The following is a 23,652-nucleotide window of genomic DNA, read 5'->3' on the forward strand; positions in this document are numbered from 1 at the left end:
AAAAAAAAAAAAAAAAAAAAAAAAAAACAAAAAAAAAACAACAAAACTTATGTATAACCAGGTGCTATGGGACACACCTATGAGAGCGTGTAGTAATTCCCAAATACATGGAAGGCTAAGGCCAGAGGATTGAAAGTTCAAGGCCAGCCTAGGTACCTCAGCAAGAACCTTTCTCAAAATAAACATACAAAGGAATGGGGATGAAGTTCAATGGTAGAGTACCTCTGGGTTCAAGCCCAGTACTGTAACAACAACAACACAAATGCTGGCAAGGATGTGGAGAAAGGGAAATTTTCATATACTGTAGGTGGGAATGTAAAAAAACTAGAAATGTAACTACCATATGACCCAGAAATCCCACTATTGGACACATATCCAAAGGAATTGAAATCAGTATGTCAGAGACATCTATACTTGCTGTTTATTGCAGCACTATTCACAATAGGCTGCATGGAATCAACCTAGGTGTCTATCCATAGATGAATGCATAAAATGCAGTATAGGTACATAATGGAATATTATTCAGCCATAAAAAGAATAAAATTCTAGGGCTGGGGATGTGGCTCAAGAGGTACTATGCTCGCCTGGCATGCGCGGGGCGCTGGGTTTGATCCTCAACATCACATAAAAATGAAAAATAAAGATATTGTGTCCATGGGCTGAGGATGTGGCTCAGTCGGTAGCGCGCTCGCCTGGCATGCGTGCGGCCCAGGTTCAATCCTCAGCACCACATACAAACAGGGATGTTGTGTCCGCTGAAAACTAAAAAATAAATATTCTCTCTCTCTTTAAAAATAAATAAATAAATAAATAAGTTGTTTCAGGCCACCTTGAGGATGTAGCTGGGTTTAATCCCCAATACCAAAAAAAAAAAAATAAAATAAAGATAATGTATCCACCTTAAAAAAACTAAAATATAAATATTAAAAAATAAAAAATAAAATTCTGTCATTTGCAGCAACATGGATGGAACTAGAGGACATTATATTAAGTAAAATAAGACACAGAAAGACAAATATTTCATGTTCTTATATGTGGAAGCTAAAAAGCTGATTTCAAAGAAATAGAGACTTCGAGAGCCTTGTGGAAGGGTGTGGGCAAGGAAGGAAGGAATGGGGAAAGGGTGGTTAAAAGGTATAGGAGTAAATTTGGGTAAGAATGTTCTATAGCACAGCAGGATAACTATGATTGATAACAAGCGATTGACTATTTCAAAACAGCTAGCAGAAAGGATTTTGAATGTTCCCAACACAAAGAAATGATAAATGAGGTGATACATTTGCCAATTACCCTGACTTGTTCATTACAGATTATACATATATATATTGAAATGTCACATAAATATGTACAAATATTATGTGCCAATCAAAAATATAGCTGGGGGGCTGGGGCTCACTGGTAGAGCGCTTTCCTAGCATGGGTGAGGCACTGGGTTTGATCCTCAGCATCACATAAAAAATAAATATAATAAATAAAAGTTATAAAAAAATATATATAATTATATATGTTATATATCTGGGAGGCTGAGGCTGGAGGATCACGAGTTCAAAGCCAGCCTCAGGAACTTAGCAAGACCATCTCAAAAATAAAAAAACAAAAAGGGCTGGGAATGCAGGGCACGGTGGTACATGCCTATAATCCCAGTGGCTTGGGTGGCTGAGATAGGAGGATTGTGAGTTCAAAGCCAGCCTTGTGAGTTCAAAGGCAAAAGTGAGACACTAGTCAATTCAGTGAGACCCTGTCTCTAAATAAAATACAAATAAGCTGGACATGTGGCTCAGTGGTTGGGTGCCCCTGAGTTCAATCTCTGGTACCCACCCCCCAAAAAAGGGCTGAGAAGTGATTCAGTGATTAAGCGTCCCTGGTTCAATATCTGGTACTAGATAGATAGATAGACAGATAGATAGATAGATAGATAGATTAGGGATGTAGCTCAGCAGTGCAGCACTTGCCCTAGTATGTGCAAGACTCTGGGTTTGATCCCCAGCACTGTTAAATAAACAAAAGAAAATTCTGACACATGGTACAACATGGATGAACCTTATAGGCATTATTTTAAGTGAAACAAGACAGTCACAAAAGAACATAAGTATGATTCCACACTTATAAAGTACTTAAATTAGTCAAAAATCCTAGAAACAGAAAGTAGAATGATGGTCGCCAGGAACTGGGGAGGGAGTAGTTACCATTCAGTAAGTGCTATCATCATTGGTGGTGACACCTGCACAACTGTAAGAATGTACTTAATGCCAGAGAACTGTTTATACTGAAAAATGATTAAAAGTAATAAATAGGGCTGGGGTTGTGGCTCAGTGGTAGAGTGCTTGCCTAGCATGCACAAGGCACTGGGTTCAATCCTCAGCACCACATAAATGTAAAATAAAGATGTTGTGTACACCGAAAAAACTAAAAAATATTTTTTAAAAAAGTGATAAATAATTTTATGTTAATGTTTTACAATAAAAAACTAACTAGCTAATAAAAAGAAATGAAATACTAACCCATACCACAACATGGATAAATCTTGAAAACATTATGCTAAATGAAAGAAGCCAGAAACAGGGGCTGGGGATGTGGCTCAACCGGTGGCGCACTCGCAGCATGCGCGGGGCGCTGGGTTCAATCCTCAACACCACATAAAAATAAAAAATACATTGTGTCCACCTAAAACTAAAAAAATAAATATTAAAAAAAGAAGCCAGAAACAGAAGGCTACATATTATGATTCCATTTATATAAAATTTCAGAGTGGGAAAACCACAAAGACAGAAAAAGTAGAATAGTGGTTACCAAGGGTTGCATGAGGGGCAAATAGGGAGTGTCTACTGATGGGTACAGGGTTTCTTTGTGGCATCAAAAAAATGTTCTGCAATTAGATAGTGGTGATGATTACACAACCTTCTGAAAAGACTGAAAAACTATTTAAGAGAGCAAATTTTATGATATGTGAATTATTATCAATAAAGTTTTCATTTAAAAAAACAACTTGGGCTGGGGGGTATAGGTCAGTAGTTGAGTGCTTGTCTAACATACATGAGGCACAGGTTCAATCCCCAGTACTGCAAAAAATTAAAAACTACTGCTCGCATATGTGTATTAAAACATAAAGGAACAGATAATAAAATATCAAAAAGGTACTGGGCATGGTAGTGTACACCAGTAATATCAGTGATTTGGAGGCTGAGGCAGGGGGATCTTAAATTTGAGGACAGCCTCAGCAATTTACCAAGACCCTTTCTTAAAAAAGGCCTATGATATGGGTCAGTGGTTAAGCTTCCCTGGTACCAAACCAAACCGAAAACAGCAAAAAGGTTAGATGGCAAAAAGAAAAAAATATCCATCAAGGTCTATATATATGACTACTAGAGATAATGTCCCACAAAATAGTACTTCAAGTTCAAATATATTTTCCTGTCTTCAGAGAGAAATTAAAAGTATACTAAATACCAAATTTAAAAAAATTGGAGGCGGGGAAAGGGATTGATGGTAAATATGATAACAGATCATTCTGAGGTGAATGAAATGCTCTAAAACTAGAATGGTTAATTTTATGGTACATAAATTATGCCTCAGTAAAGCTGTTAAATAATTTAATACCATGGGGAAAGTTCTTCTGTTTCATTTTTAACAGGTTTCATTCTTTCTTTCTGGTAGTGATGGGGATCGAACCCAGGAGTGCTCTACCACTGAGCTACATAACCAGTCCTTTTTATCGTTTTCTTTTTGGTATGGGGGATTGAACTCGGGGTATTTAACCACTGAGCCACATCCCCAGCCTTTTTTATATTTTATTTAGAGACAGGGTCTCACTAAGTTGCTTAGGGCCTCATTAAATTGCTGAGACTGGCTTTGAACCTACGATCTTCCTGCCTCAGCCTCCTGAGCTGCTGGGATTACAGGCCTGCACCACCACACCCAGCCCTTTTTTATTTTATCTCGAGACATAGTCTCATTAAATTGCCTAGGCTGGCTTTGAACTTGGAATCTTTCTCCTTCAGCCTCCCAGATAGTTGGGACTACAGGTGTGTGCCATTTTAGAACTGGTTAGGTTCTAAATAGCTATAGGATGCTGGAAAAAAAAGGCTTGTTTTTCTATTCTTCCTGATTTTGCTTACCAGGTATGACTTCTGGGTAACCAATTTTCTTTCCCAACTTTTTCAATGCAGAATTTCTGTGGTCCATTGCTTCCTAAAACAATAAAATCATAAACAGTTTTTCAGAAGTTCTCAATTGTGTGTCCCAATCCAATAGCAACAGAATTACCAGGTTGGAATCACAAATCCACAGGCCCTACCCCTAAACTACGGAATCAGAAACTCTGTGGGTGGGGCTCTGTAGTGTTTTAATCACTTCCAGTGATTCTAGTGAGTGCTAAAATTTGAGAATGATTTTGCTAATGTATGTCAAAGAGAAAACGCAGTCTTATTGAGTATTTCTTAACCAGAATAACAATGTTATGTATAAGAAGCTTAATTTAAAAAAAAAAAGCTCCTAAAAAAATTTTTTAGGAGCTTTAACTACAATAAGGAAACTACAACCTACTTTCTAGTACAAGAAAACTTGATTTAAATACAGAATTGTTGGGGCTGGGGATGTGGCTCAAGCGGTAGCGCGCTTGCCTGGTAGGTGTGTGGCCCGGGTTCGATCCTCAGCACCACATACAAAACAAAGATGTTGTGTCCGTCAAAAAAAAATTAAAAAAAAAAATTAAAATATTAAAAAATTCTCTCTCACTCTTAAAAAAATAAAAAAATAAATACAGAATTGTTAAAACTTTATGCACGCACACATACCAACTCATTTTCTTTTCTTTTTTTTTTTCCCTGTGTGGTGCTGGGGATCGAACCTAGGACCTCCTGCTTGCTAGGCAAGCACTCTACCAATGACCCACATCTCTAGCCCCAAACATATTAATTCTTGCCTGTCATCTACCTTCTGCTAGAAATAGCTATGACTGGTGATTATAAAATACTGCCTTAACAAAGGTCACTATTGCTCCCTTGGAAAAAGCATTTACTAGTGATCAAAATGGTAGAACCACTTAACTTTTTTAATTAGAAGTAGCCAGGCACATTAAATATTATGAAATGTGTGGGAGAGTCATGCACAAGAATTTTCTCATGTCTCACTGACTAAATCTAGTATAGATATACATTTGTAGTACCTTTATATTTAATAACAATAAGTTGTTTCCACAAGTAGTTATGTGAAAGGCCATTATGAAAAAGTACAGGGAACCCAGGAGTGGTGACATACTCCTATAATCCCAGAGGCTCGGGAGGCTGAGACAGGAGGATCACGAGTTTAAAGCCAGCCTCAGCAAAAAGTGAGGCGCTAAACAACTCAGTGAGACCCTGAGTACCCTCCCCCCACCCCAAAAAGCAGATGCAGACACATGCCATGTTTTGTATCTTATTTAGAGACAGGATCTCACTGAGTTGTTTAGCACCCCGCCATTGCTGAGACTGGCTTTGAAGTCAAGATTCTCTTGCCTCAGCTTCCCGAGCCACTGAGATTACAGGCATGTGCCACTGGCAACTCTGGCTCATTCTTTAAGTTGGCCTCCAGGCTATTTCTGTCTCATCCTTACATACACAGATGTTTTTAAGCAACAGCACTCTATTATTTTCTATATTCTATTTAAAAAAAAAAAAAAAATATATATATATATATATATATATATATATATANATATATATATTTTGGTTGTAGTTGGACACAATACCTTTATTTTATGTGGTGCTGAGGATCGAACCCAGCACCTTGCACGTGCTAGGTGAGCGCTCTACCGCTGAGCCACAACCTCAGCCTCTATATTCTATTTTTGTATAAGGCTATTTATTCTCTCAGATCAAAATGTCATTGTTCTATTGTTTTAACTTTCCCTCTTCTCTTACCTCTAACTCATACATTATTATTACCTGAAAAAAATGCTCTCTGGAATTTTCTACTCAGTTATCTGGCAGTAGTCACCTTAAACTCAGCAGATTCTAAACCACTCATCATCCTTCTACAACATCTCTAACTATGTTCTTTACACTTCACAGCGTCTCCATTTCCCTACATTATTCTTTTTATACCTTAAAATCTAGCTCTGTTTCTACTTTTGAAACTTCTCTAGCATTTATTCTTTCCCTTGTATTTCCACTTCAGTCTCCTAAGATCAGGTTCCCATTATTGCTGCAATAAGTTCCTCATATCCTTCAGGGTCTCCCCATCTTTGAGTATTACTAGGATTTAATCCAGGGTTGCTCTGCCACTGATCCACACACACAGTCCTTTTTTATTTTGAGACAGGAACTCACTAACTTGCTAAGGCTGACTTTGAATTTATGGTTCTTCTGCCTCAGCATCCCAAGTAGTTGGGATTACAGGCATGTGCCACAGTATCCAGCCCCATCTTTTAACATGCTATTTATCTTATTATCAAATCTTCCTAAAATGCAGCCTCTACAAGTTTTCCTTTTTTCAAAATGCTTCCATAGCTTCCAGTATCTTCCAGGTAATATCCAAATTCTTTTGGTATGATTAAAACATCTTTGTTAAACTGATTTCACACTTTAAAATCACCTGCTTAGTTTGCTAATTCTGACTAAGCTGAAGCAGTCTTAGAGATCACTTACGTGTGCAGCCTTCTGGGGTACTTAGCATAATGCTCACATTCACTTAAATAACCACAAAATAATTAAAATATGACCTATATCTCAAACAATTCCCAGTCTATTAGAAAAGTGGTTTCAAACAAAATGGGAAACTATTGGGAAGGCATTAGGGAAGTAATAACCCACTATGGTACAATGATCTTCTCACATCATTAAACAATATTATATGACCAGTAATATTTCTCATTTCAGAGAAACTAAGATGTTTGCCAAATGACTGACTGAACAAAGTTCACATACAGAAGACGGATATCCTAAGTAAAGACTACAAAATGATTTAGAAGTTTACACAATCCAGGTTAAATTGTGGCTAGTTGAAAAAAAATGGTTATACTTGTCTTTTTATTTCTGATACCTTACATAGACACTTACCTAACAGCAGTGTGATAATGATTTTCTGTATAGGAGAGAAGTACCTGGTATACATACCCATGAGGTCAGCAAATCCTCCTACTGGCAATCGGCAAGTTCCAGTGACAAATTGCAGAAGTCTCATTCTCTTCTCATTATCAATTTCCTTAACAAACTGTTAAGATTATATTTAAAGAGATATATAGGACATGTTACATTTGGCTCACTGCACATGAAAGGAAAATCATTTCAAATCTTAAATGAGCTGGGCATGGTGCTACATGCCTATAATCCTAGTGACATGGGAGGCTGAGGGAGGAGGATCATGAGTTGAAGGCCAGCCTCAGCAACTTAGCAAGACCCTGTCTCAAAATAAAAAGGGCTGGGGATATGGCTCAGGGGTTAAGTGCCCCTGGGTTCAATCCCCGGTACAAAACCAAAACAAACAAACCCCCACACAAATATTAAATGAACCTTCCCTCCCTCCCTCCCTTATTTATTTTTGAAGTAGTAGATGAACAGAATGCCTTTATTTGTTTATTTTTATGTGGTGCTGAGGATCAAACCCAGTGCCTCACGCATGCTATGCAAATGCTCTGCCGCTGAGCTACAGCCCCAGCCCTAAAGGGGGCATTTTCGTGTTTATCGAAGCTTACCACCTTCCCCTAAATCAATCTCAGGACAACATGTCTATAAAAAGAAGCATGCTCGGGGCCTAAGAGCTCCCTATTCACGCAGTTGGAAGATGAGCTCTTTTAGGAAGTCCCTGCTTCCCCCCTCCTAGATCTGCCTAGCCTATCTATACAGTTATATAGGACATGGAGCTTCAGTCTATATGGACTTTTTTGGTAATATAAACCAATCAAGCTCACGGAATTCTGATCCAGATAGAATCCAATGACTTCCTTTCCTTGATGTTTTTTAAATGTTCATGTACCTATATGTAGTATTATGTGCCTACAACTTTTTTTTTTGTACCAGGGATGCTTAACCACTGAGCCACATCCCCAGCCCTTTTTATTTTGAGACAGAACCTCACTAAATTGTTGAGGCTAGCTTTGAACTAATGATCCTCCTGTCTCAGCCTCCCAAGCTGCTAGGGTTATAATTTGCACCACTGTGCCTGGCTACTTCCTTTAATTCTTACTCAAAACATTAGGTTTTTGGATACTGTTTCTAGCATGGGTCAGTTTTTTTTTTTGGGGGGTGTTAGATTTATAGGGTTTAATAATAGTCCATTATAAATATAGAGCACATTTTATTTATCCATCTATTGACAGGCATATGGGTTAATTTCACCTTTTGGTGATCTTAAATAATATTGTTACGAACATGTATGTGGCAGTATCTGAGTCTTTCCTTTTTGGAATGGAATTACTGAATCATATATTAATTCTATGTTTAACTTTTTTATAAACTGCCAAACTGTTTTCCATATTGGTGCATTATTACTCTCATCAAGACTGGAAAGTTTCAATTGCTCAGATCCTCACAAATTACCCCCAACCCTTGATAAAACTAATGAGTATGAAGTGGTATCTCATTGTGGTTTTGACTCCACTTTCTTAATGACCAATGACATTGAACATCTTTTCATGTTATTATAGCAGACATTTTTTTTGAAAGACACCATTATGATTTTAAACCAGGTCTCTTAAATTTTGCTACCTGAACACCTTAATGAAGTATGAATAATGAAAACCATACTGACAGTTTTACACTATTCCAAACAGCATTTAAATCAAATGTGAATCTAATTTACGGGAATTGTCTTATAATCTGGGCAAATGTGTAAGGTATATATGTTGGTTACTTAGTCTTAAAAAGAATGGTGATAAAAGGCTAGAGGACACATGTCTATAATCCTAATGATTCAGGAGGCTGAGGCAGGAGGATTGCAGCAAGTTCAGGGTTAGCCTAGAAAACTTAATGTTTCAAAATAGGGATATGGCTCAGTGATAGAGCACCTCTGGGTTCAAACCTCAAACCCCAGTATGAATATGATAGTTGTTCAAATCTATAATCTGTGATTTTTTTTTTTCCTTTACTGGAGATTTAATCCTAGGGCACTTTACCACTGAATTATTTATTTTGAGGCAGGGTCTTGGTAAATTGTAGAGGTTGGCTCAAATTTGCAATCCTCCTGTCTCAATCCCTAGGATTATAGGTGTGCACCCCATGCTCAGCTATACTTATTTACTATAACATGGTATTATAATGCATAGGATGGACTGAGGGGACTGCACACATTGGTATATTTTGTTCTTTTACTCGTTGTGGTAAATTTGAAGGAATTTCATGCTGTGGTTACCAACTGAAACAAATTTAGAAACAAACCTGCCAAAACCACATGATTTGTTTGCTTGTCCTAGTGTAATGACGGTAGATTGCATGTCTTTGCCAGTCATTTAAATCAATCTCTTGCATTCCACATAAAAGGACCTTTAGGGATGAAAAAGACAAATTGTTTCTTTAGATGACTTTATAAAAAAATGATTGACATAAGAAAAGATAATATTAATAAAAACATTAACAGCAGGTATAAACTGTACGTCAAGAATTGTATCTATGACCTAGGAAAGCAAGTTTCACGTATGGTTCCATATATACATATATTCAAGGAATATCTACTCAAGTGTAAAGAAGTATTAATGTAACACTTTTTTTAAAAATAATGATCTTTCATTTTTGGATAAATTATGATTTTTCTTTTTTTTAATTTTACATTTATTTAGTCTAATTTGGTATACATGACAGCAGAATGCATTTCAATTCATAGTACACATATAGAGCACAATTTTTCATGTCTCTGGTTGTACATAAAATAGAATCACACCCATTCGTGTGTTCATACATGTACTTATGGTAGGTGAAGTCCATCTCATTCCACTATCTTTCCAATACCTGTGTCCCCTCCATAAATTTTGATTTTTTTAACCATTGAGGATGTTTCAAAACATCATACCAGCAGAAAAAATACTACTGCCACTGAAAAGATGGAAAAGTGAATTTAAAGTAGACACCTGAAGTTATTATTTACTAGCATGCTTCAAGGGAATGAAGAAAAATTCATTACCTCTAATTCCTTTGCATCAAAGTATTGCAAATACTGCTGAGGAAGAATTTCATTAAAACCCTCAAAGAAAGCTTGTGTCTGTTCTTCAACACCTCGAGATAACCGCCACTCAGCTACCATTCTGGCAAATAAATATGAAAAAGCTATCAGGAAATTTACATTTTACCTTTAAATTCTAGTATAAAGTTAAACATTTTAAACTTTATTATTATGAAAAACCTGAAACATAAATGTAGAGTATAATGAACCCCTTTGTAAACATATCCAAGCTTTATCACAATGCCTATCTTATATCATCTATGCCATTAGCTCATACATTAGAGTAATTTCCTTTGAAAAAATGTTTCAAGCATGAAGTTTCTTAAAAGCATAACCACACCATTATCACAACAAAAAAGAGAATGATATTTCTTTAATGTCAAATATTCGGGGGCTGAAAAGCTGTCCCGGGACTCCCCAGCTATATAACTTGAGGTGTTGGTGTTTCCTCTTATCTGGTGATGTACCTTCTTCTTTTTCTCACCTATCACTTTTGCTTTTGCTCTTAATTCCATATAATTACTCAAATAAATGCCATCTTATATAAAAAAAAGTGTCTTTACTGTCTATCAGATCCAATCTGCCAAATCCAGCAGCTGTACACATAACACTTTAGCGTTACAAGGTATTATGAAATTTATAATATATGCATAAATATAACAACAACAGAACAAGGACTGGAATGAAATAAGTATAATTATAGTCTTATGAGCTTCTTATATTGTAGAAGAGGTGCTATAATATAAATTTTAGGTAAATAGAGACAAGTTAAGAATGCATATTATTGTAATCATTATTGTCATCACTAAAAAAGTTAAGTTTAACTAAAATGCCAGCAGAATAGATTAAAAACCAATAATAATTGATCTATCAACTCAAAGAAGATAGGAAAGGAGAACAGACTTTAGGAAACAAACAAATAGCAAGGTGAGACTTGCAAATAGCAAAACTTAACCATTATATATAAAAATAATAAAACCATAAAAATAATAAGACCTAGGAATACACTGCTTTCAAGAAACAAATTTAGATATAAAGATACAGATAGAATGTAAATGGCTGTATGAAAATATACTATGTAAATACACTCATCACAGGAAAGCTGGAGTGGATGTTATGGTTTTGATACAGGACAATCTGAGGTAAAATTATAGGATTATGAGAGCTGTGACTTAATCACTCCATATTAGTTTCAATGTAATAACTGGGTGGTGACTGTAGGTAAATGGGGCATGGCTGGAGGAGATGGGTCACTGTGGGGCATGCCCTGGAAAGATTCAACTTCCTTGTGATCCCTTTCCCTTTCTCTCTCTACTTTCTAGACAGCCATGAATAGTACTCCTCCATGTGCACTCCGCTATGATGCTCTGACTCACCTTGGGCCCATAGCAATGGGTTTGGTCAATCATGGACTAAGCCTCTGAAATCCTGAGTCAAAAATAAAAATGTCTCCTCTAAGTTATCCCTGTCAGATATTTTGACCATAGTGATAAAAAAAAAAAAACAAACTAATTAACCCAAGGGATAATAACAGAAATAGAAAAATGACATTTCATGAGAGCCAATTCATTAGTTGCAAGCATAATATACATGAGAATATACTATAATATAGCTTCAAAATACATGAAGCAAAAAATAAGACCAGGGGTGTGGCTCAGTAGTACAGCACAGGCTTAACATGTGTGAGGTCTTGGTTTCAATCCCCAGCACCAAAAATTAAAACAAAAACAAAACCATCAATAAGGATATAGAAAAGTTTAGTATATCATCAACCAATCTGACCCTAATTGACATTTATAGAATTTTAACCTAACAATGGCAGTACATAACATTTCAAGTGTACCAGATATAACACACATTGGGTTATAACACAAGTTTCAAAATATTTTTAAATTTTAATGTAATAATTTAGAGACTCTTCTCTGACCATAATGGAATTAAATTAGAAAACAAAGGTAGTTGGAAAGAATCCCCAGACTTTGGAAATTAAACAATATACTTCTAAATAACTTATGGATCAAAAAAGAAACCACAATGAATATTAGAAAATATTTTTAACTAAATGATAATGAAAACTATCACAATTGTGGGACATAGCTAAGGTATGTCCCACAATTGTGATAGTTTTAACTAGAAACTACTTTAAATGATCATATTAGAAAACGGAGATGTCTAAAATCAATGATCCAGAATATGTAAAGAACTCTTTAAAACCAATGAAGGACATCCCAATTACAAAATGTCCATCATAAAATGGGCAAAAGAGCTACAAATAATCAATATGTACAAAAAGGTACTCAATACCATAAGTGAAGGAAGAAATGGAAGTTAAAACTACAAGGATATACTACAGACAATACTGAATTGGCAAGATTGTAAAACAAAAACGCAAACACTGCTAGTAGGCCTATAAAATGGCAGGACCACTTTTAGAAACTGGCAGCAAGTTTCTAATGAAGTTAAGCACCCACCCTAACACCCAACATTTCATTCCTGGGTATTTATGTAAGAGAAATACAAACATGGTTCACAAAAAGGCTCAATAAAAATGTTCAAGGCAGCTTTACTCATAATAACCCTAAAGAGGGTAACAACTGAAATGTCAACGAGAGAATGGATATACAAATTGTGATGTACACATAACATGAAACATGTCTCAGCAACAAAAAGGAATAAAATACTGAAACATAAAACATGATAAATCTCATAATGCTGAATAAAACAGACAGATACAAAAAAGTACATGATATGATTCCATTTTAGGAAGTCCAGGATCTGATATAGAAATAAAACTAAACTGAACCAGCTGCCTCTTGGCCAGGGGAAGGGAAATGCATATGGTATTGCTCTGTTATGGGGTGGGGGGACAGAAGAAGGGGAAAAAAAAGTCCCATAGTTTGATTTGGGTCATCTTTATTTTGTTTATTTATTTTTATGTGGTACTGAGGATCAAACCCAGGGCCTCACACGTGCTAGACAAGCACTCTGCCGCTGAGCCACAATCCCAGCCCCTTAGGTCATCTTTATAGGGACGTGATGCTATATTGAATAATGTTTACAAAACTGACATTTAAGAGTGATTTAGCAGCTGGGGACAATGGCACATGCCTGTAATTCCAGCGATGAGGAAGGCTGAGGTCCTAAGAAACTTAGCAACACTCTGTCTCAAAATAAAATAGTAAAAGGGCTGGGAATGTGGCTCAGTGGTTAAGCACCTCTGGACTCAATCTCTGGTACGAAATTGCCAAAATATTAACTATTTACTTAGGTAAGCTCTCAGCATTTTACTCTAAATTATACCTCTTAAAAAACAAACAAAAAAATGTATTTATTTATTTATTTGGGTGAGACAAGAGATTTAACCCAGGGACCCTTTATCACTGAGCTACATCCTCAGTTCTTTTTATTTTATTTTGAGACAGGGTCTCACTAAGTCGCCCAGCCTGGCCTTGAAGTCACAACTCACTGCCTCAGGAGTAGTTGGGATTATAGGCGTATGCCAACGCATCCAGTTTAAACTAAATTTTCGAAAGGCTACATTATGTAACTAATAAACAATGATTGTACATAGTAGTTGGTGATGGGTACAATTGTACACTTCTAATTATGAAGGGAAAATCAGGCAAGAGACATAGAAACTGAAACATAAGAAGCAGCAGATACACTCAATTTAACCCTGATTAGATAGAACTGGTGTCGAGAAGACTTGAATGGACCAGTAACTACAAGTATGAACCAGTGCAAAGCATTATAGAGAAAATACCATAAACCATTATTTTATTATAAATTTTGCCCAATTTTTTAATATTCCCCATGAAAATATCAGCATACAAATTTGAGATTTTTTTGCAATGAAATGATATTTAGCACAGTGGTTACAGAATTGAAATTTAAAAGAAATGATCTAGCATTTCTACCCTTGGAACTCCCACTTTTGGGCTGAAACTGTGAGTGAGAAATAACTACTTACATAGAATAATGATTAGTACAAAGGGAAATTTTTTTTGAAATATTGCCAATTACTATTAATAGGAAATTATCAACAGAAATGCTAAACTATATCAAAAGGAACATTCTCTCTCACCTGATATATTCCTCTTTATTTTCTTCTGTTACAAGAATATTGCCACCATTGGGTTTCAAGTCATGACTTTTAATTTCACCTAGAATTTCTTTATCCACGGAGAAGTACATTTCCAAACCACATTCTTCAATATTGTTTTCTCTGTAAAAATAAAATTAGCACTATTTGTCATGTCCACGAATTCAAACATAATTCAAGTTTTGACTTGAGGCCTCTGGTCTAAAATAATTAACATTAAGCTATAACATCAAAATAAGAAATTAGAAGGTTATATGCTCTTAAACTATCATATTACTACCTAGTTTCTTAAGGTACTCCTGTGAAATTTATCACATTAAACAGAGAGACAAGTTTGACGTGCAGATCATTTAAATTCAATAAACCAATTACATGCCTATAGCTTGATAAGTTACTAATACCATAATGAAAGCATATAGACTCTATTCTAATAAATTAAATATATATAGAAACTTACTTAACCCAGATGAGAGAATTGTAAAATTCTGGATCAATAGATTCTAAATCCTTAAGTCCAACTGGTTTGTTCAAGATACATTTATAGAATGGTAAAGAAAAACCTGTGTCTATGAATTTTCCATGGAACAGAGCCTATACAAAAAGAAAACATCATTTCAGATAACTATATGAAAGTAATTTTATTTCTAAACATTAGGTGTATTCTTCATTTATAAAAACTCCCCTGTCAAATGATCTTTTATGGCATATGTAAGAAAATTTAATATTGTTGATTTAACAAAGTAAACACACAGTTCTCCACCTGCACTTACCATGGCAATAAACCTGCCAATAAAACGAAAATATTTCAGGTGATCTGGATTGATGTAAGAAGCGGGGTTTATCTGCAGGCAGTAGTTATCCTTCCCTGCATATTCAAACAGGCAATACATTGGGTTCAAAACTTCATGTGACAAAAGAAAGAACCACTCTCTGAAATCAAAAGAAAACTCAGGATGAAAAATCTCGTAAGTAACAATGCCAACAAATCAAAGATCAATGCTACAAAGTTCTCAGGAATCTACATTCCTTAGGTGGTACTAGTTGTCTAACCTCTAATCTAATCTGTTGATTTTCATTGCTTCTGCTCAAATGTGTTGATATTTATACATTGCTTATTGTTAGATTTCAAAAAAATCTAACCCATTATTGACTTTAAATGTACCTTTATTTGATGAACCACTAACATTTTTTTTTCCAATTATAATGGTAATACACAGTCCAATTTTGAAAATATTAGTCTTGGAATTGATGAAATGCTACTACATGTAGACAAGTTAAAATTCACTATTGACTCATGTGATGAGAGTGGCTGAAATGCATCTAATATTCCATGTATTGCTAAGTCCCATGGTGATCTTCAACAAGTGCCACCACTACCTACATTCGGGATGAATGTGAACAACCCTCCAATTTCGGAGGCAATAAACCAAGTAATTCTGGCTCCTTAAAAATTGAAAAAATGCTGTTAAAAGCACCAATTCAAGTGCTCTGAAAATATCTACCCATATTAACCTGAGATTGTGGTTATTAACTATGTAACATGTATGGGTTTGGTAGGACAAATCTGGAACAAAACATTGTGGTATCAGTTTCCTAGACCTCTTTTCCTGTTAGTTCATAGCCTCTGGTAATAATGCTGCTTTTAATATTGTTAGTGGTTTTCTAAATAAGACTGAATAATTGGCCTCTTCCTGAATTATCTTTACCTTGTACAAAATTAAAGGTTTCTACTCGTTTACTTTGTTTTTTAAAAAAAAAAATTCAATTTTTAGTTGTAGTTGGACACAATACCTTTATTTTATTTATTTATTTTATGAGGTGCTGAGGATTGAACCCAGGGCCTCACACATGCTTGGCGAACACTGTACTCCTGAGCCACAACCCCAGCCCCATCTACTCTTTTACTTCTGACTATTTCATATACTTGAAAGAAATTTATGTCACAATATAAAGGATTACTAAAATGTAGTCACCAGTTAGTGAGCACAGAAAGACTTAGGTTCTGAATTAGGTTACTAATGTATTTCTATTAAAGTATTTCATTAAAGTATTTCTATTCTTCATAGTAATCCAAGATAGAGAGACATTATGAGTGCAGAAAAGAAAACATTAATACCACTCCTGACTCCAAAGTCCTTGCCTTTCCACATTGCCACTACTATGTAAATTTTTGCCCTGGTATGACATATTGCTATGGAATAAGGAAAGTGATTTTTTTTTCTTTCTTTCTATTCATACAGGGGATTGAATTCAGGGGCACTTTATCACTAATCTACATCTTCAGTTCTTTTTCTTTTTTATTTTGGGAAATGATCTAAGTTGCTGAGATTGGCCTTGAACGCGTAATTCTACTGCTTCAGCTTCTAGACTTGCCTGGCTCTTTTTTTGCTGTTCTGGGGATCTACCCCAGCACCTCCACTTTGCTAAGCAAGCACTCTACCACTAAACCACATGCCCTGCTCAGAAACACAATTTCTTCCTGAAGGCTACCTTCCAGGGCTTGATTAGTAGCTCCAATATGAAGAAAGTAGAATTAAGATTTTCGGGCTGGGGATGTGGCTCAAGTGGTAGCGCGCTCGCCTGGCATGCGTGTGGCCCAGGTTCGATCCTCAGCACCACATACAAACAAAGATGTTGTGTCCACCGAAAACTAAAAAATAAATATTAAAAAAAAAATTCTCTCTCTTTAAAAAAAAAAAAAAGAATTAAGATTTTCAACTCTATTTTATATAGTCTCTGTATTCTCATGACAGATTTTTAATATCAGTTAGGAATTGTGTATTATCTGTATCAGTACTGTGTAGAGGAGGAAATGACACGAGTGCTATAGGGCCTTGCATGCTCTGTGAAACAGACATGAGGTGGTTGTATCCAGGCTATATAACTTATTATGTGTGTTAGATGAATCTCTAAACTTCATCATCTGTAGAATTCTATCTCACAGGGTTGTTCTGAGGGCTAAATGAATGATGTAGGTGAAGTCAACTAGCAATACCTTAGAAAGTGCTGAATTAATGTTTGTTGAAATTCTGTAGCTCCAGCATAATAAAGCTACAATAATTTGTCATATTTCATTTTCCTGAAATATAAGATTGAGAAAATAATACTTGCAAGCAAAGTGCAATGATACCTTTGGAAGAAAGGAACTAAGTTCTGAGTATTCATATTATCACTACCTTGCTACACCTCCATAATCTAAACCTTCTTCTCCTGGAAAAATCACCCACAAACGTCTTCGCAGATCTTGGGGACTGAAGTTCATTATCTACAAAATAAGAAAATTGGTAAAAGCAGTTGTGGAAACATCATTCTATCACTTCCAAATCTGACACTTTCTTCATTAAAGGTAACTTAAATCCCCTAGGACACAAAATGCTGTTTGTGATCTAGTTAACATCACACATATAGAAAACACATTAAATTTCCATAACATTTTATATGTTATACGTATCTGTATCTTTGTGTACTTTATACATACATAAATTTCTTTTTTTCTTTTGATACCAGAGATTAAACCCATGGGCACTTAACCACTGAGTCACATCCAATATCTTTTAAAAATATTTTTAGACAGGGTCTCAATAAGTTGCTGACAATGTCTTTGAACTCCCAATCTTCCTGCCTTAGCCTCCCAAGGTGCTGGAATTACAGGTGTGCACCACTGCACCCGGCTATATAATTTTCTTTTAAATAGTGATATTCTTTTTTTTTTCTTTTTTTGGGGGGGTCATTTTGGGGATTGAATCCAGGGGTGCTCTACCATAGAGCTATGTCCCTAGTCCTTTTTATTTTATTCTGGAACAGGGTCTCCCTAAATTGCTAAGTTTGGCCTCATACTTGCAATTCTCCTGCCTCAGCTTCCTACAGCTGGGACTACAGGCTTGCATCACCACATCCAGCCTATTTCACAGCTTAACACTAGCTGTGTTCCAAGTTATGTTCCAAGAAACCCACTCAACACAGACTAATTACTCAGTGCCAAAAGGGTGATTATGAATATGAAAACTAGAAATGGGCAAAGACTAGGGTATAGAATGATCTTGGAGACTTACATCAGATCAAGGGGTATGACCACAATTCTCTAAATGGTCTCAGTCAAGCTCCAAGTCCCACTAAAAAGTTGTCTGCTCCTACAGAGCAGGATGCAAACTGGGTTTCCCTTTTAATGTTAATAATTGAGGTTCCATTAGAAAATGAACACAAGTATTTCTAAAAGCAAGTAGCCAGCTACTGCCAACTATCTCAATTTCTTTCCCCTTTGCATCCAGTTACTTCTTGAGTTGTTGCTACAACGATATCTTGAAAATAATCACTTCTACATTTGATCTTAAACAAGGATTAGCCAGATGTTTTCAATTCAACACATTTGCTCCCATTGGCATGGCCAATCACTTAACATTTAGTTATACTTGGTTGTTAGTAATATCTGCAAGATAGGGCTGGGGTTGTGGCTCAGCAGTAGAGCACTTGTCTGGCATGTGCGAGGTCCTGGGTTCAATCCTCAGCACCACATAAAAATAAATAAATAAAATAAAGGCATTGTGTCCAACTACACCTAAAAATAAATAAGTATTTTTTTAAAAAAGTAATATCTGCAAGATAAAGTTGATTGATTGATTCAGGTTCTGGGCGCAAGTAAAAAAAATTGTTGATTATTTTGGAAATCTAACACATCCTTTATCAGATACTGTCACCAATGACCATTTATTTTGTTTCCTACATCTAAATAATTTTTAATTGTAACAGTAACATGTTTATAATAAAAATCTAAGTAATTCAGAGTGTAAAAATGAAGTCATCCCATCTCCTTTCCCATTCCACAATGTTCATATGGATATTTCAAGACCTTTGCCCATTGATAGCCTATTTCCCAATTTTTACATCTATTTCAAATCAAACACCAAACAGCATAGAAATGGAAATCAAAAACTCACTAATCACTATGAGTAACAAACACTGAGGCACACAAGCACGCGCGCGCGAGCACACACACATACACAAAACTTTGTACATGTTCCTAAATGATAAATACTAAGGTAGTCTGTAATGAGATTAAATTTAAAAATTCAAGAACTCCAAACTCAAGTTCAAAACTATTTGGGTTGAACTGTTAACACCAAAAGGTGGCTCTGGCTTAGCAGAACTACTCAGTAAACAAGACAATACCTGTTGAAAGGAATCCTCAAACAGTGTTTTTCTTGTTACTGTAATCTTTATGTGCTGTGGCATGGCCAATTGCTGAAATATAAGAATGATTTAAGTCAATTCTATTAAAATTACCTACCAAAAAACAAAAAGGGAAAAGTCTTACTTGTTTATAGAAACAAACAAACAAAAAATAACATGAATTTATATTCAGTAGTGTTTACCAATGCATTTGTGAGTATTCATGCTGATTACATATTATTTGATATAGGAGAAACAGAAAAAAAAATCTTATGCACAATGCTTACTTTAGTGACTCAAATAAATCTTAATTTTATTTTTAAAAAACTAATTGATTCTTCTGGTTTCTCAGTTAATTAGAGGATTTTGAAGTTTAGAAATATTTTATAAAACAACATTCTAATGTATTAATTTTACTTAGCACCCATAAAATCATTAATTCAAGTAATTTATTTAGACATTAGAAGCAGCTGATCACATTTAGAAAAACACTCTAAACATAACAAGTTTGAATATATGTGGTCATTTGTGTATGAACATATATGTACCTATTAGTCATTTGTATCAAACAATAGTTATGAAAATGGTCAGTCACAGTTTATACATTAGAAAAAGTTTTAACGTATTTGAAGATTTGAGTACTGAGGAAAAAGTGACAATGTCTTATTATTCAAATGATTTTAAGCTTAATCTTCTGGATTAAAAAAAAGCTACAAATTACCAGATCAATAAATGTATTTCTTTGTCCTAAAAATAGGGGAAGGAGGTTCTAATGTTTCCCATTTTACCTGTTTTTCCAGGAGTTAATAATTTTCAAAATCACTGTGTAATAATAAAAGTAACTTAATAAACTAAAGTAAGTATAGAGATACAGTCCCAATACTAACCTGGCACCAGAACCGGAAATACTGAACCTTTGCCTTGAAGTCCCGAACATAGGCTATCTGAGGTCCATTGTCTCTGAGGAAGAACAAGGGTTAAGTGACAAATATGGCTGCTTGTAAAAGAACGCTGAAAGAAAGCAAACACCCCACTCATTTCATAATTTAGTGGTAAAAGACAAAAATACTCAGAATAGCACATTCCAAACACAAAATTTGTTGTTACTGAATGTTTTCCCAGGTTCAATTTTTAGGAAAAGACAGAAATTTTGATCTTGCTGAAGCCACTGTTGTGGATTTTTTTTATATATAGCCAAACCTAACAGGGCTGGTTAAAGGGAGTTCTGAGAATGCTATCTATGCTTTTTCCTTAAATAAAACTCTTCATAGTCATGTAGGCAAGACTGCTATCTAGGATAAAGACTGTTTCTCAATTCATTCATATCACTTCAAGTCTGGCTAAGGAGCTCTAAATGGAAATGTCATAGGAGACTTTCAGAACAGAGAGAGCTGGAAAGGGAAATTTCTGTTTTTATTTTTTCCCATTCCAATTTTCCCTTCCTCCATATTCCAGTATGGGAGTGTAGACTTTGACAGAAGAAGTTTCACAGCAGCTATCTGTCACAGACCATGGGATGATACTGAGGATGGAGACCAGGCTCTGGATGGTAGGACATAAAGAAAGAAACCTAGGACTGGGGCTGTGGCTCAGTGGCAGAGTGCTTGCCTGGGATGTGCACCACATTAATAAATAAAACAAAGGTATTGTCTCTAAGTATAACTAAAAAATAAATATTTAAAAATAAAATAAAGGTATGTGGAAAGAAGAGGAAGGGACGAACCTAGATCAATATGATGTTCTGGGGCTTCCCAGCTAGCCCTGGACTTCACACCAACTGGTTTTCTCCTTAGCCTACCTTAAATTTCATTTTCTAAATGTTGAATGTATTTCAGTATAAAAATAAAATTGATTTTGTATACTGACTTTGTATCCTGTGACACTGTTAAATTCACTTACTAGTTCTAATATATTCTAGACTCCTTAGTATTTTCTATATATGTTATCTGTGTGTGGTGGGGGGGAGACAGTTTTACTTCTTTCTTTTCCAATTTTTTCTTTTTCTTATCTCATTGCCACGGCTATAACTACCAATACATTGTTGAATGACAGCAGTGACAAGTAAACATTCTTGTCTTATTCTTGATCTTTTGGAGTACTTCATCATTAAGTGTGATGTTAACTATGGTTTTTTGTAAATGCCTTTTTGTGGGTAAGAGCTTTTCCAGGTAGCTAGGGCTTTTTATCATAAATTTGTTTTGTATTTTGTCAAAAGCTTTTCCTGAAATGACCATAGGTTTTTCCTCCTCTAATCTATTAATATGGTAAATTTTATTGATTTGGATATATTAAAACTTTCATTATTGGGATAAACTTCACCTGATGGTAGTAAAATAATCCTTTTTATATCTGGCAATTTGCCATTATAATGTTAAGAATTTTAACAGCTATGTTCACAGAAATATTAATAAACAAATTATTAGTCTTATTTTGTTATACTTTTCTTATCTGGTTTGGGTACCTGGATTATAGAAATTTCATAAAATGATTTGGGAAGTGTTCCCATCCCTTATGTTTTGTGGAAGAATCTGAATAGGATTGATGCTATTTATTATTTATAAGTTGGATAAAATTTACCAGTGAAGCTGTCTAGACCAGTGTTTTTTTGTTTGTTTCTTTTTCGTGCTACTAGGGATAGAACCCAGAAATCCTGTAACACTGAGATACAGTCCTTATTACTTTTCATTTTGAAACTTGGTCTTATGAAATTGCCCAGGCTGGCCTCAGACTTGTAATCCTCCTGCCTCAGCCTCCTGAGTTGCTGGGATTACAGGTATGTGTCACAGTGCCTGGCTGCAAACCAAAATTTTGTTTATGGAAAATTCTTTAATTATGAATTTCATTTTTTTACTAGATAAAGGTCTTTTGCTTTAATACTAGTAATTTGTATTTTCTCTTTTTTCCTTTATCAGGATTACTAGGGGCTGTCAATACTATTACTGCTTCTCAAAGATCCTTCTACTTTTGATTTTTCTACTGTTTCATTTCTATTTCATTGATTACTGCTATTATTTTTATGTCCTTTCTTGTACTTACTAGGAGATTAGTAACTTTCTTCTTTCTAGTTTATTAAGGGGGAAGTAGAAATCATTGATTTCATGCCTTTCTTAATTTTCTGATCTAATCATTTAGAGCAATTAACTGTCTTCTCAGGATTACTAACCTAAATCTCACAGACTGTGATATGTTGTACTTTCATTAGGATTTAGTACAAAATATTTCCTAATCTCTCTTGGGATGTTTCCCCCACACACACACCCCCGCGGAGCCACAATACACATGGCTGTGTCTCAATGGCCATTTTTAAAATTCTTTTTTTGCAGTGCTAAGGATTAAATCCAGGGCCTTGTGAATGCTAGGCAAGTACCCTAGAAGATACACTTTTGCCTGAACTATTTTTAAAAGATGGAGATAAGCAGCATAATTCATAATAATGAAACTATGGAACCAGCGAAGGTGTCCATCAACAGATGCATGGATAAAGAAAATGTGATTATATATATATATATATAGAAAGTTTATTCAGCCATAGAGAAAAATGAAATTTTCTCATTTGCAGGACAATGGATGGAACTAGAGACCATCATGTTAAACAAAATGAGTAAAACTCAGAAGGTTTTAGGTTATTTGAAGGGTTGTATTTTTTTCCTCCTATGTGGAAGCTAGAGAAAAAAAGGAAAAGAAAGGTGGGGCAGATTTCATGAAAATTAAAGAGAGATCAGTAGAGGAAAGGGATCAAAGAGTTGGAGGCAGGGAGGGACAGGGAAAGTGCTGAGGAGTGATTGGCCAAATTATATTGTTATATTGACTAACTTCTCACTGAGACATTCATTTAGATTTCATGCAATTATTGAGATGTTTAGGTTTAGGTCTAACATTTATTGTTTATTTTTTTTCTTGTATTTTTTTTGTTTTTCTGTTTGTCCTTTTCTGCATTCTTTTGGGTTATTTGAATATTTCAGTTTACTTATTATTACTAACCATCTATGTGTCTACATAGTCATACACATGAAAATAAAAAATTAAAAGATGGAGATAAATATACTTCTACTTTTATAAGCCACTATTGTTTTGGGTTTTCATGTTATATGTACCCAAACTTAATTATAACTAAAATGAATGATAACGATATCTATTTATTTATTTCCATATAAATTATCTCTGCAATTTCATTAATACTCAATTGGCCTCATATCTCAGTTTTTGCTTTAAATATGAAAGCTTTTAATATGCATAAGTATAAAAGTAAATGATAA

At 35.0% G+C, this 23,652-nt stretch overlaps 1 protein-coding gene across 4 annotated transcripts in view; it reads right to left on the minus strand.

The window, feature by feature from the left end:
• The window catches only part of Itch (itchy E3 ubiquitin protein ligase), a 137,051-nt gene that overhangs the window by 3,674 nt on the left and 109,725 nt on the right, over nucleotides 1–23,652 (minus strand). For all 4 annotated transcript variants that reach the window (XM_048811095.1, XM_015481533.2, XM_048811094.1 and 1 more), the window contains 10 exons: nucleotides 20,284–20,356; nucleotides 19,397–19,468; nucleotides 17,407–17,495; nucleotides 15,001–15,160; nucleotides 14,688–14,821; nucleotides 14,213–14,353; nucleotides 10,090–10,210; nucleotides 9,351–9,455; nucleotides 7,092–7,188; nucleotides 4,116–4,188 (listed from right to left, as the gene is read on the minus strand). In XM_048811095.1, coding sequence (XP_048667052.1) covers nucleotides 4,116–4,188; nucleotides 7,092–7,188; nucleotides 9,351–9,455; nucleotides 10,090–10,210; nucleotides 14,213–14,353; nucleotides 14,688–14,821; nucleotides 15,001–15,160; nucleotides 17,407–17,495; nucleotides 19,397–19,468; nucleotides 20,284–20,356 — 1,065 coding nt within the window. The remainder of the gene's footprint in view (nucleotides 1–4,115; nucleotides 4,189–7,091; nucleotides 7,189–9,350; nucleotides 9,456–10,089; nucleotides 10,211–14,212; nucleotides 14,354–14,687; nucleotides 14,822–15,000; nucleotides 15,161–17,406; nucleotides 17,496–19,396; nucleotides 19,469–20,283; nucleotides 20,357–23,652) is intronic.

Source organism: Marmota marmota, unplaced genomic scaffold (genome assembly GCF_001458135.2).
Source record: "Marmota marmota marmota unplaced genomic scaffold, marMar, whole genome shotgun sequence".
Taxonomy (NCBI): Eukaryota; Metazoa; Chordata; class Mammalia; order Rodentia; family Sciuridae; genus Marmota; species Marmota marmota.